The sequence below is a fragment of the Diplodia corticola genome, assembly GCF_001883845.1.
Source record: "Diplodia corticola strain CBS 112549 chromosome Unknown scaffold15, whole genome shotgun sequence".
Classification (NCBI taxonomy): Eukaryota; Fungi; Ascomycota; class Dothideomycetes; order Botryosphaeriales; family Botryosphaeriaceae; genus Diplodia; species Diplodia corticola.
This window is the reverse complement of record NW_017971494.1, coordinates 206,694-220,281: the sequence shown is the minus strand read 5'-3', so window position 1 is coordinate 220,281 and position 13,588 is coordinate 206,694. Positions and strand designations below refer to the sequence as shown.

General features: G+C 59.2%; 3 protein-coding genes across 3 annotated transcripts; 2 read left to right on the top strand and 1 right to left on the bottom strand.

Moving 5' to 3' along the window:
* Positions 1–316: 316 nt before the first annotated feature.
* Positions 317–2,457, bottom strand: BKCO1_1500066 (nima interactive protein; the record flags this gene model as incomplete). The annotated part of the gene is made up of 3 exons (XM_020271326.1): positions 317–658; positions 828–2,219; positions 2,278–2,457. 3 exons carry the CDS (start codon positions 2,455–2,457, stop codon positions 317–319), a joined length of 1,914 nt encoding a protein of 637 aa, XP_020132016.1.
* Positions 2,458–3,005: 548 nt separating this feature from the next.
* On the top strand, positions 3,006–5,435 carry BKCO1_1500065 (trna-dihydrouridine synthase; the record flags this gene model as incomplete). The annotated part of the gene is made up of 3 exons (XM_020271325.1): positions 3,006–3,282; positions 3,342–3,399; positions 3,458–5,435. 3 exons carry the CDS (start codon positions 3,006–3,008, stop codon positions 5,433–5,435), a joined length of 2,313 nt encoding a protein of 770 aa, XP_020132017.1.
* A 1,684-nt stretch (positions 5,436–7,119) lies between these two features.
* BKCO1_1500064 (c2h2 transcription factor) lies at positions 7,120–9,848 on the top strand (the record flags this gene model as incomplete). The annotated part of the gene is made up of 4 exons (XM_020271324.1): positions 7,120–7,178; positions 7,253–8,185; positions 8,391–9,471; positions 9,543–9,848. 4 exons carry the CDS (start codon positions 7,120–7,122, stop codon positions 9,846–9,848), a joined length of 2,379 nt encoding a protein of 792 aa, XP_020132018.1.
* Between the last annotated feature and the right edge of the window lie 3,740 nt (positions 9,849–13,588).

Genomic DNA, 13,588 nt, shown 5'->3' with positions numbered 1-13,588 from the left:
GATACGTGACTCCTCGATGACACTGTTGAGTCATGCTACCATTGTTAAACTACATCACCGACGCTGGGGGGACACTATTTTCCTTGATGGAAGCTTTCCAATAGATAAGAAGGTTGAAACGTCATTCATTAGTGGTGGACGCTTAAGGCCCTCACAATCACCCATATACAAGCTCTTGTCCAAGATGAAGCTTTCTTCCAGATAAAGTAAAGGGAAGACAGAAAACAAAAGAAGGAAAAGGTAAAGCGAGAACGCCGTGCAATGCAATCGCGAAAGGGGAATCATCAGTGATTGGCGTTATTGGGGAGTGGAGTCATCAATCAGCCAGCCCCATCAGCGCCTCGAGCTCCTCGGGGCTGAGAGTACTTTTCCTCCGCTTCGCTCGGCCTTTGATGTTACTTCTGCGCGGTGCCCGCCTGGAACGCGTGTCGACATTTTCATTTTCTTCGACGGCGGTGAAGGCATTTTCTGCGGCGGTCGGGGCGGTCTTTCGTCTGGCTGCTTTCCTCTCTTCCTCTTCTTCCGCCGCCTCCGCAGCCTTTGCGGTAGCTGCTGCTGTGTCGGCTTCTTGTGCTGCGATAGCGAGCTTCTCCTGCACGGTGAGCTTCGGAGATGGCCCGTCTTGGTGCGATAGAGGGGAGGAGCGGCGTTTGCGGGTCTGCGGCGTGACAAGCAAAGTTAGTCTATGTAGATGTCTCCGGGTGTGAAAACGTATGTTAAGGTGCTGTGAGTGTGGAGCGTGTCGCCTCTGAGGCCATCAGTTGTTGTTGGGATGATGCTGGGTGAGCTGTAATGCTTGTGGTGGGTGATGGGGTGAGAAATCGTACGCTGCGTGGGATGCCACTTTCGCGAGGCGTGGGTCTGCCGCGCGCTCCGGACGGGGGCTGCGGCAATTGTCTGGGTGTGGATCGAGGTTTACTGGTAGACGAAGGCTTGGAGCCTGATCTTGAATTCGGCTTGGAGCTAACTCGGGATCCGGACTTGATCAGGTCGACTTCGGAGGCGTTCTCATCCGTGGGAGAATAGTCAAGGGGGCTATCCTTCGAGGCCTCGAAAATCACCTTTCGTGGGGATCTCACGTTTCCGTCAGATTCTCGAAGAGCGTGGTGCGGTGTGGGGTTAAGCTTAATGTCGAAAAGGTCCGTATTCCGGTTTTCAGGTACTGGCTTTTCAGGAGAAGGAAGTGCTGGCTCCTCGTCGATGTCATATTCCTCCTCATCGTCCATGTCTACTTCGCTTTCCATTTCCTCTTCTTCTTCCTCCTCCTCATCGTCCTCGTCCTCGTCCTCATCCTCCTCCTCCTCCTCTTCTTCTTCCTCCTCTTCGACAGGAGCAAGCATATTACCTGGCCCAAGTCCCATTCGTAATTCGTCAAGCGTGATGGTGTCACCTCCGTCCATCATGCGTTGTCTCCAGCCCTGCATCATGGTGACAACATCGCGCCATCTGGCCTCCATCATCTCCCAGCCGTCGCGCAGTTTCATAATCTCCTCTTCTCGCGTTTCCACTTCTGAGATGGGCACGAAATTGGGGTTCGTCAAAAGGTTTTGCAGGTGCTCTAGTACGTGGTCCATGTCCGTATCCAGAGCATCATAAGAGGTAGGGAGAGCATGAGCCATAGTCGCGTCCTCACCATCTTCTTCGCCATGTCCGTGTTCTGGCATTCCTTGCAATTCCCTCAACGTTGCAAGTGTTCTTCTGACCAAGCCGATGAGATTGTCATTCTCATCACTCAGACTCTGGCTCAGTTCTGTCAGGAACTCGGTTGTCTCCTGCTTGAGACTATACTCTGCATCCTCAAGACTGGGTACATCTTTGTCTCTTGCCCTGCTAGTGGAGGCGCTGCCGGCGGAGCCGGGAGTGATGGTAATGCTGGCGCCGACCAAGCCCGTCTTATTTCCTCTCTGCTGGGCGGTGAGGTGTGATTTCAGGCGCTGTATTTGTACGTCGCGTCTGCGGACATCGTTGGCGCAAGCGGTGCGGATTTGTTGCACGGTGGCCTTGAGGCGGATCATCTCTTCGCGCAAGGAACGGGCGGAACTCTCGGCAGAGCGGAGAGCAGCCTTGGCAGAGCGTTCGGACGACTGGGCGAGCGCCAATTGGCGCTGTAGGTCGTCGTTGCGCTGCTTTAGGCGATCGAGGGTGGAAGTGGCCTGCTGGTTTTCGGCGCGGACGGCGCGCAACGCCTGGCTGAGAGAGTCGCGCTGTTCTTGCTCACGCTGTAGACACGAAATACAATCAGGAGGCGGCAGTGCATCAGTGTGGAGGGAGGCGTACGTCTCTGCGCAGGACCAGGTCGTGGACAAGGTTGATGATCTGGGCCATTGTCTCGTGCTTTCCGCCCTCGCCCTTGGACGGATGGGCAAACTCGACGGGCTTGCCATTGCGCAGAAGGCCGCGGGCCAGCAGCAGGTTGTTGAGATAGCTGGACGCGCTTTTCAGGTTCTGCGGATCCATTTGGGGTCTGGCGTGGAGTGCGGTGGTGTTGGGGAAGACGAGTCGGCGGGGCGTAAACACGGCGTTGCTAGGCAGGTGCGCGCGCCCGGGCGCTCGGGCCAAGCGCACCCTCTGGATGCTCCTCCATGCAGACTGCACATCTTTCGCCACTCCCACCGGCCGAAGAACCAGGTGCATTACGTGCATTACTTGCTTGCAGCTGTGCAGCTGCATTTCCCCAGCCGTGCCAGCCGTGCCTGTTTCAGCGCTTGGACTGCGCCTTCCCGCGACAGTCAATTGGCCCGCTGCGATAGCGCTGCACGTGACTCCGCATCTACGAAGATTTTCACCTCAACCTCATCCTCCATCATCCTCATCCAAAGAACCACCCTTCTGCTCAGCGAGACTCGCGCGCTGCCGCTTGTTCCCAGGGCCGGGAAACCCATCCGTCTCGTTGCGGCTTTTGTCACGCCGTCTCGGTAGGCCTCTTGCCTCGTTCGGCCAACACCATTTCCTACCGAGCTGTCGACACTGCATTCCAAGTCACGCGTCCCCTCACTTTTCGCAAAATGGCTGGCGACGACGGAATCCCTCCCGCCGAGCCCGTGCCGGCCACCTCGGCAACCATCCCGCCGAACCCGGTGGACGAGTCGGCCCCATTAGTGCCGCCGCCGTCTGGAACCATCACTACTGAACCAGCCCACCCGCCTCAGCCGCCGTTGCCTGGCGACTCGGCCATAACCAAGGCTGAGAAGGTCGAGCGCCACGGTTTACCTGAACCAGCATCCCCGCCTCCGGGAGGTGAGTTCGAGCGCTCCCCAACCAAGCGCGTGAAACTAGACAAAGGTATCCGCGATCGAAATCGCAATGCCCATCGAAGACTTGCTCTAACGTAGTGTGCGTAGGTCAAGCGGAATCCAGTGGCCGTGATAGACAGAAGGGGGTCGCGCCGATCAAGCCTGAGTAAGTCCACCGGCTACGGCACGGGTATTGGACGCCTCTCAGACTAATGACTCGTCAGATATCTCATCGACCCGGCTACTCTGAGACACGGCCGTGCCGTGGCCCAGAAGGATCCAGACGATGACGCTGCTGAAGCCTCCAAGCATGCCGCCCAAGACGGCGAGCAAAAGACGGGGAGGAGGGGAAAAAAGGACAAGGAGAGGGGCCAGAACAAGGCCCGCGAGCATTTCAAGCAACGCGACACCCTTCCACTCTGCTCTACCGTGGCCTTCAGCAACGAATTCTCCCCGAAAGAGTGCCAGTTCGGCCCCAAGTGCAAGTACGAGCACGACATCCGCAAGTATCTCAAAGAAGGCAAACACGGAGATCTCTCGACCTTCACCATATGCCCAGTCTGGGATGTGAGGGGCTGGTGCCCCGCTGGCTGGAAATGTCGGCTGGTGGGTACCCATTCGGACGAGGTGGCGCGTCCGGATGGCCGCCAGGAACTTGTCCTCATCGAAGATCCCGAGCGGAAGGCTAGGGCTGATAAGGCAAAGGCCGAGCTGGGCGACGAGCTGGGCCACATCAACGTCGTTTCCCCGCAAGCGAAGATCGAGCTGGGCAAGAAGAAGAGGAAGACTCCGAAGGCCGACGCTTACTTGGAGTACCTGAACCAATTCAACGAGGAAACGAGGAAGAAGGAGCCCGCACCTGCCGGTGACGCCGAGGCCAAAGACGCCAAAGAGGACAACAGAGCACAGTACAAAGAGCCTCCGTTTCTGCCGTCAGAGAAGCGCCGGATTTACTATGGCCCGGAAACTCCCGTCCTAGCTCCCCTGACAACCCAGGGCAATCTCCCGTTTAGGCGTCTGTGTGTCGACCTCGGTGCTCAGGTTACCTGGTCCGAGATGGCGATGGGCATGCCGTTGGTTCAAGGAGCTAAAAGCGAGTGGGCTTTGATCAAAGCTCATGAGTCGGAAGCTACGCCACCCAGGTTCCTCGGCAAGAGTGACGTCGTCGCTGGATATGACAACAGCAAGGACCTCAAGTTTGGCGCCCAGGTTGCGGGGAACAAGCCGTGGATTGCGCTCAAGACGGTCGAGGTCCTGACCGCGCTGGCACCCCACCTTCGGGCTATCGACCTCAACTGCGGCTGTCCGATTGACCTCGTATACCGGCAGGGCGCCGGATCTGCCCTGCTTGACGCGCACGGAAAGCTTGACAAGATGCTGCGCGGCATGAACGCCGTCTCCGAGAACATCCCTATTACGGTCAAGATCCGCATGGGAGTCAAGGACAACGAGCCTACTGCGGAGAAGCTGGTCCAGAGGCTGGTTCTCGGCACCGCGGAAGCCCGCAAATCTGGAGAAGGTCCTTGCGGCGTGGCTGCCATCACGCTGCATGGTCGGAGTCGCCAACAACGCTACACCAGATCGGCCGATTGGGGATACATCTCAGAGGTGGCGGCGCTGATTAACCGACTCAATGGCGAAAGAGCTGCAGTGATTGACACGGCGTCGGACGTCGATGCGCGGCACCTGCCTAATGGCGGCAAAGTGTACTTTGTTGGCAACGGCGACTGTTACTCACACGTCGACTACTACAGGGCCATAAACGAGCACAAGGTCGATTCCGTCATGGTAGCGCGCGGGGCGCTTATCAAGCCGTGGATCTTCGAAGAAATCGAGCAGGACCAGTACCTCGATAAGCGGTCATCTGAGCGGTTGGCGTACATCGAGAAGTTCGTCAAGTACGGGCTGGAGACGTGGGGGTCTGACGAGATGGGAGTCGGCACGACTCGTCGCTTCCTGATGGAATGGCTCAGCTTCACTTGCCGATACACGCCGATCGGGCTGCTGGAGCATCTGCCGCCGAACATCCAGGACCGGGCGCCAGCCTTCAAGGGCCGCGACGAACTGGAGACGCTGATGGCGTCGGACAACTACAAGGACTGGATCAAAATCAGCGAGATGTTCCTCGGCAAGGCGCCTGAAACGTTCAAGTTCACGCCGAAACACAAGTCGAATGCGTACGAGATGGAAGCGGAGGGCTGAGGTCGCCGCGAGCAGCGGCAGCGCAGCAGGACAGGCGGGATATGCGGGACATGCTGGATATGCAACCGGAAATACGAGCCCGACATGTATTACGCACAGGAAGGTGTTGCCAGGTAACGGGGATTATTTGCGGAGCTGCGTTGGCAGCCCAAACTGGAAGGCGGGCTCACCGGGATGGGTGGACGGCCAAAGGGCCGGGACCACCATGAGGCTCTTCGCATGGTTGTTGAGCGGGCTAGGCTGGATCTCTGGTAGAGCTTGTCGCCAGCGCCGGGGTTGGGTTTTCAGGGACCATTTTAGTGGGCTGGCGCATCCGCACCGCGTTATACAATAGCCGCCCGGCAGCTTACTGCGGCGGCTGTTTGGGGCCGTGCTGGCGCGCTGGCGAGGCTGAAGAACGAGCGGTACTGCTTATTGGCGACTCGCGAGGCTCGACATGACAATACGGAATCAGTAATCAGAGAGCTAGTCGTCGAAGGCCGGCGTGTGGGATGCAGCACGTGCCCCGTGACGAACCAGGGTAAGTGGCCGTTCAGCGCCGACCGCCCTGGGCGACCGGCCGTGGAGCCGTGGCTCTGTGGCTCTGTTGAGCCAGACGGGAGCGCGCCGGCGTCGGCAGCGGCGATTGGGACTTGCGAGGCAGGGCGGAGGCAGGACGCGCCTTCATCAGCATGCGGCCGGGCGCATGGCGCGCTCCGGCGGGCTCCATGGAAATTTGGACGGCGACGAGCCTCCGCATGCAGGCGGCGGTCGGTGACGGGCGGCGGCCCTGCGGCGTGACACAGCACAGCATCAGGCACGGCCGAGGGCGATCATCACGGTGGACCAAGCACTCGCATGCGCACCCACAAGAGACGACGCTGGCTTGGCCGATCGCAGGCCGCGTCTGAGAAGCGCAGCGCGCCTGGCGTTTGGCCGTAGGGCCGGGCAGGAACAAAAAGGTTCCAGCAGGCCATTGCGCCATGGGCCTGGCGGGAAACGGGTCCTTGGCCCTCTGGGGAAGGGTTCCCGTCCGGCGGTCGTCTGCGCGGCCGCCGTGTGGCCGTGGCCTGTGGGCTCGCGGCCGTGGGCTCGCGGCCGTGGGCTCACGGGCTCACGGGCTCACGGGCTCACGGGCTCACGGGCTCACGGGCTCGCGGGCTGTGGCCTCGTCGCCAGGCAGTGGAGAGAAGTCCGGCAGCCCCACTGGCTGAAACGACGCAGCGGTCGTGCGCCTGGCCGAGGAAGCTCCTCGTCAGGGTCCGGCTCGCTTGCGCGGTGACGACGTGGAGGAGGCGGGCGGAGGCTGGCGCAGAAGCCGTGGATCGTCTTGCGCATGCTCAGGCGGGCGACTCATTCACACGCAGGCCATGAGGTCACGACGCGAGGGGTGGTTGCGCTGCCTTGCCGCAGCACCACGCACCACGCACCACGCCGGCCAGGACAGATCCGTCTCCACGTGTGGCCCGGCCCCATCTAGTCCCCTCCGGCGAGCTTCGAGAAGGCTGCCGCCAGTAACGGTAGCCCTGCTGCGCTACTGTGGCGCGCGCGACGCCCGCCAGCAAAGGGCCGAAGGGATGGCGGAGCAGTGATTAATGCTGCCGCTGCCGCTGCTGCTGCCGCTGCTGGGCATCGTGCCTCGCCTGCCTGCACCTCAGCCAGCACCCAGCATCCGCTTCAGCTCGCCCGGCGCCCGACCCGTCACATGCGCGAGCGTTCCGCCCCCAAGCCCAGCACCGCTCGCCGCTCGCCGCGACACGTCTCGTACCCAGCGCCGCCAGCCCGCAGCCGACTTGAGCCCTGCTAGCTCCGGCCGCCATTGGCCGACTGCATCATAGCGCCTGGCGAGTCAACCGTTCCGCTGCTCAGCGCCGTCGCCTTAGTTACCTAACCGCGCCCACCCTCGCCGTCCGCATCCACTCCGTTAATTTGGCCTGGCTCGCGCATCCTGCCACTGCCCAGCGCCGCGTTCCACCTGCTTGGTTCGATCCAGCGGCTCCACCGACTGAGCCGATCCCACACGCCGAGCCTGGCGCGCCGATTGACATAACCGCTGCCCGCCGCTCCACCGAGAAGCTGGCTTCCCTACAGACGCCTCCTCCTCTCCCCAACTGCCCCAACTCGTCCTCCGCCGACGACCGCGACCGCGAGAGCACCCTCGACCCCACTCCCGTCACCACTCCCGTCTTCCGCCACCCCGAGCCCGCCTCTGGCCCACCCACGAAGGAGAAGGACCGCCACTTCTCCTGCCAACGCACGCCTTGGGCCCAGCCCGACCACCTCCAGCACTCCGACCCGCTCGAGCTGGACGCGGACATATTGTTTGACCACCTCGCCGACTGCACGCTCCCGCTGCTTCCCGCATCGCCTCCGCCTCCGCCTCTCCGGATCGGGCAGCAACTGTTTTCGCACCACCAGCCAACCCACCGTGCGGCACAGATGGCGGCCATCGACGGCCCCGTGGACATTGCCACGTCCCGGCAGAACTCGACCTCGCCGCGGAATCAGACATCAACCCTCAGCGCTGCTCTTCAGGGAGCTGCAGCCCAGCCCATAGCCACGCCGACCTCGGCCCCGAGGAGTGGCAATGATGCTCGCCTAAGCATAGGCGGCCGGCAAGACTCCATCAGCCACATTGGCTCATACTATGGCACTGGCGCTCGCCCCATATCCATGAAGGATCGCCCGCGGCGAGAAAGCACTACTGCCGGCAGCCTGCTAAACGGCATGAGCTGGGGCGGTGTCTCCGTTGGCAGCTGGATCCGAGACGAGTATGTGTCCCCATGTCCTCCCCCCCACCCCCACCATTCCGACTCTCCTCCCAATTTCCGAAGCTGCGTGACCTACCCAGAAATGGGTGAATTGGAGTGGCCTGGCCCGACTACGTCATAGGCATTTTTAGGGGCCGCTTCCCCGGCATTCCCTTCCCCATCCATCCGTTTTCGACGATTGACTCAACTGATTCGTGCCTAACAGTATCGTGATGGCTGGTACGTCTCCATACGCCTTTGGACGCTCTCCCTCCTTCCATTCCTCGTCGTATCTGCCAAAGATGGAGGCGAATTTCATGAAGGACTTCAACTGCTGCGGTCTCACGCTCGATTCACTGCACGAACTGCTGCAGCACTTCGAAGAGTGCCACGCCGCACCGTCGGCAACCATGCAGAGGCCATCGATATCCGGCCAGAGCGGCTTCAGCAATGGCGGACGGAATTCCATCACTTCCGCCGGCGGAATCAACCCCCAGCAGGCTGAAAACCAGCAAATGCCCCAGCAGCAGAACGGCTTCAGGCCCCAGCAGTTTCAAAACCAGCAGTTCACAAGCAATGGCTTCAACAAGAGCCAGCTCTCGACCGTGCAAGATATGGACACGCTGGAGGATATGGAGATGGATGACCCGCAGACGCCGATGGGTGGACCGCCCTCGCAGTTCAGCTCGCAACCGCCGCAGTTTGGCCAGAACAACGACCGGCAGCCGCAGCTGAACATTAACCTTGCAAACAATGTCCAAAACCAGGCCTTCAGGACATCGACGCCGACGACGCCCAACACCAACCATCCCAACTTCCCTCTGCAAAACAACCCCACCGTTTCCTCAGTCAACACGCCGACGCTTGGCGGTGCTGGGCAGTCGCAGAGAACGCCGGATTCGTCGGTGCCGGGCACTCCCGGCGAGTTTGACCAGGACCTCGGCAACTACTTTGGCGGGCTGCCCATGGGCATGAACGCGCAGATGATGCAGGGCAACAACATGGAGTTTGGAAACATGGGCTTCAACGCAAACGGCTACGACGGCTTCGACGGCACAATAGATCAGCCGGCTAAGCGGCTGTACAGCAAGCAAGGCGGAGGTCTGACGCCACAGCAACTGCAATATGCGCTACGGCAAGGAAAGCTTGGCACGGACAGCGAGCTCGCCAAGCAGATGCGGGCACAGCAGCTGATTATGGCGAACGGTGGCGTTTTCCCCAGCGAGGAGATCAAGCCGTTCAAATGCCCGGTGATTGGGTGCGAAAAGGCTTACAAGAACCAGAACGGGCTGAAGTACCACAAGCAGGTGAGTGACGGGCTCCTGATGACAAAAAAATTGAATGATCCCCATTGACTAACGCTCGGATTCCTGCACAGCACGGACACCAAAACCAGCAACTCAAGGAAAACGCCGACGGCACCTTTTCGATTGTCGATCCGGAGACTTCCGTGCCATATCCTGGCACCGTCGGCATGGAGAAGGAAAAGCCGTACCGTTGCGAGACATGCGGCAAGCGGTACAAGAACCTCAACGGGCTGAAGTACCACCGCGCGCACTCTCCGCCGTGCAACCCGGACCTCAAGCTCAATGCGATGAACCTGCTCAACGCCGCGAACCTGCAAGGCATGAACGTCAACGTTGCCGGCGCAGGGATGGCAGGGATGGGCGACGGCATGTTCTGAGCAACGCGCCTGACTCGACCAATACGACGACGTCCATTCCGGCGGCACGAGACGTCGTCACAGGCATGTGCCTCGCGAGACGAGGCGTGCCACGACTCATATTCCCCACGCTTCACGGATGCTTTCGAATCGAATTGATTTTGCGAGGCGTTGCTTCGTCCATATAGAAGGCTCGATGTTGATTGTTTTTCTCGTTTCCTTTCGTTTTTGAGACGCAGTTCTGCGCATAGAATGGCCGGTTGGATTCCTCTTCGATTCTTCAAGGAGAGGACAGGAAATTGAGGCTGCGTGCAAGCGTTGTCCATTTTTCATTGGGCCTTCACCCTTCACAGATTCCCCCTTCTGGTTCGATCCTCTCCGCGGACGCACCTTGGCTTGCGCTGTCATGAGTTTGCATTGCGTGGAGTGGAATTTTTGCCATGCGTACTTGCTTTGTTCATTTCTCTATACCTCTCGGCTCGTCTTCGCGCACGGAGAGACTGCGCGTCAGTCGCTTACGAGGCGGACGACGCTGTCATTTTTCTTGGTCTGTCATGACACACCCCTTTTTTGCGACACAAATATGGCGTGGGATGGTGGGATGAAATTCTGCTCTTGCTATGCCCTCGAAGTTCGGTCAGGCGTTTAATACTTCGTTTTGCCGCGCTGGGTATCGAAAAACAAAAAAGTTTCCTTTTCCTGCTTCTCGTTTCACACGGTTCTCACTGAACAGAGTACAAAATCAATTCGGCGGGCTATATTCTTCCCACCCTTTTTTTCTTGCCGTCTTTCCTTCCAAGTTATTATCCCTCTCACCTCCAGATCGCACACGACGGGTGCTTGAGCTCGGCCCAGGCCGGGCACGGTGCAAGGTTCGGGCCGCAATACCTTCGCTCTTCAATCATGCAGCGCCAGCAGCTGGGCTTCCGGTTGCAATCTCCGAAGGTCTCAGGAATCGCATTGCCAGGGCCGCTATGTTTGGCTCAACTAGGGTGGAACGTCGATGGTGACGCTCCATCAAGAGCATGGACTCGTCAGCGAACGTCACACTCCAGCTGACGCGAAGTCGAATCTGCCGAGCGGCTAACAATTCCGATCCGACTCCTTTTTTAGGCTCCCGACCAAGGACCAAGGACGCAGGAGGCTCTTTGCAGGGCTGCAAGCATCTTGTTATTATTAGCTAACATTGTACGGCCGAAGGACTAGGTGACGCGGTTCCTGGAAATAGCGTCCTTTTTTTCTTTTCTTTTTCCTTGGGAACATGGCAGGCAGAGGGCCGGTGGTGAAAACGCCCGTCGGCGGTGGCCGAGACTCCGCTCCGGAAGCGGGCGGGTTGCATCACACAGGTGGCAAGAAGGGCCAAGAGGTCGGCGTTGCGCTCCCACTAGAGCGTTGCCCGATGCGGGCCGATCGATGGGCTGCAGGACTACTTCTGCCTTGGTGTATCGACACGATCTCCGATGCTGGACGTGAGTGTTTGATCTAACAACAACCGGACGGTGGTGGTGGTCGGCAGGTGCGCTACCAAAGGACTCGCAGCACATGTCGATCGTACCTATTATCTACAGGACATGGGCTCCGGATCCGGCCCGCATCATGAAGGCTCCAGACGCAACTTGTTCTTGCAACATTGACTTCTCGGCGCGCCATGTTTGGCGACGGTTTGCTGCACACGATCGGTCCTATTCCACGCTAAGCGCTGTCGCTGGAGAACAGTCGAGCGGGGGTGCCCCCTTCTTGCTGCTGTTCCTCGAGGATGCTGTTGCAGCGCCAGGCACGTTTCGTAGGCATTCAATCTAGCGGGGCCGCGCCTGCTTCATCTCCCCGCATGGCCGTGTCTTTATAGGCGGGATGCTGGACATACAGGTAGGTGCACAGCTACTGCCGTCTGGGAGGAAGATTGCGTGCCCCACACACACGTGAAACTGATAGGTCAACATGACATCGTCCCGGGCATTCCCAAGCTAGCGCCAACCGTGCTACGCCTTTCAAACCCGGACGAGCCGACGCCGCCGCCAGCGCTCATGGTTGCAGCCAGGATCAATCCTGGCGCCTGTCTGCCTTTGACGGTTTCTTTCCCGTTCCTCCCCCCCCCTTCAGCTCTCGACAAGCATTGGTCCAATGGCGCGAGGTGGCGCACCGCCGGCGATCCCGCACCACTGCAGGCGCGTTTAGGACTACTGCAAGATGCAAGTGCGGTGGCGTTTTGGCTGCACCAACAACGGTTCTCGCCGTTGCTTACCACCCATCAATTGTTGATCCGCGCGTCCGCCGCCGCCGCCTGTTCGCCCGCATCTGGCTGCATGCCCACCTGGCTCACTTGTACTCTTTACTGCTAGCTGCCGTGCCGTGCGCCGTCTTCCCCTCCTCTCTCTCTCTCTCTCTCTCTCTCTCTCTCTTTCTCTCTCTTTCTCCCTTTATCCGTCCCGCGTGTGGGTGAGCGGGTGTGTGCGTGTGTTGAAGATGATCGGCGCTGTTGCTGCAGTAGTGCGCGACCTTAGTATGTGCGGTACGCAAGAGGTACCTTTTTTACTCCTTTTTTTTTTCACTCCTCTCTGTCTCTTCCCTTTTCCGCTCCAGTCCTCTATCAGTCGTGCCGCGTGTTATTGGCTGCATCGACTCCACAAAAAAGCCAGTGAGAGGAACCGGACGCGGGACCCACGTGGCTTTAGTCGTCCCGCGTTTGAGACCAATGGTTTGGGGATTGTGTAACACGAGCAAAATCTCCGGCTGGCAGATGGCAAGACCAAGGGCAGGCCAGCACGTGCGGGACTGAGGAAGTAGTCGGATTAGTGGGGCATTTGTTCCCATTCTTTCGCGCTATCCTGAAGCCAACGTAAAATCAAACGCTACTACCCGGACAAGTGCAAATGAATAAACTATCGCTTCGATACGGGCTTGAGGGTTGAGTTTCGGTCGTATACACGATTCGAGCCTCAGCCCTGCCATCGTCGACGACAATCTCCTGCATTACGACAAGGTTGGTCTCGAATCGAGGGGCGATGAACAAACGGTGTTGGAGACGATACCGATAGCGTGCATCTTTTGGTGCAAGGACGTCAATCACCTTTCCTTTCTCGGCACTACCGTACCAAACAAAGGAAAAAGCCGTCAAGCCCTACCCATTAAATATGGAGTCGCGCGAGACATGGGAAACCAAAGGAGTCAAGGCCACATGTCTGCTACTTCGCCGAGCGGGACCGTTAACGAACGTACAGCACAAGCATGGCAAAAGAGCCCAACGCCATCATCACTAGGTATCACATCGCATCGGATTCATTCCCGCCCTTTCTTTGACTTTCCGTCATCATCGTGTAGCGCCGAAACTCCCATCGCCATTATCGCCGCCACAGAGTCGTAATCGACGCCCCCCCCCCCCCAACGCATTCATCCATCCCAATCACACACGCCAATCCCCCAACAGGCAGGCCGGCCGGCCGGCCGCAAAACTAACAATCATCAACCAATACACTGCCGGCACCCCGCCCGTAATCCATCGCACGCGGGGAACGGTCCCACGAGCGCTAGTCCCCGCGATTCAGGGGCGCGGGAATCCTGAAAAAGGCATAAAAGACGCTCCTGCTTATAAGCGCCGACTGACTGGGTCGCCGGGCGAAAGGGAAGTAGTGGCAAACGGAGTGAGTAGTGACGAGGAATGAGATTTGTGGGAACAGACAGAAACGTGCGTGTGAGAGAGATGGAGAGAGAAAAAGCGGGGCAAGTAGAGACCGCTGGCCGATTTGCTCGTCATCGCGAAATGC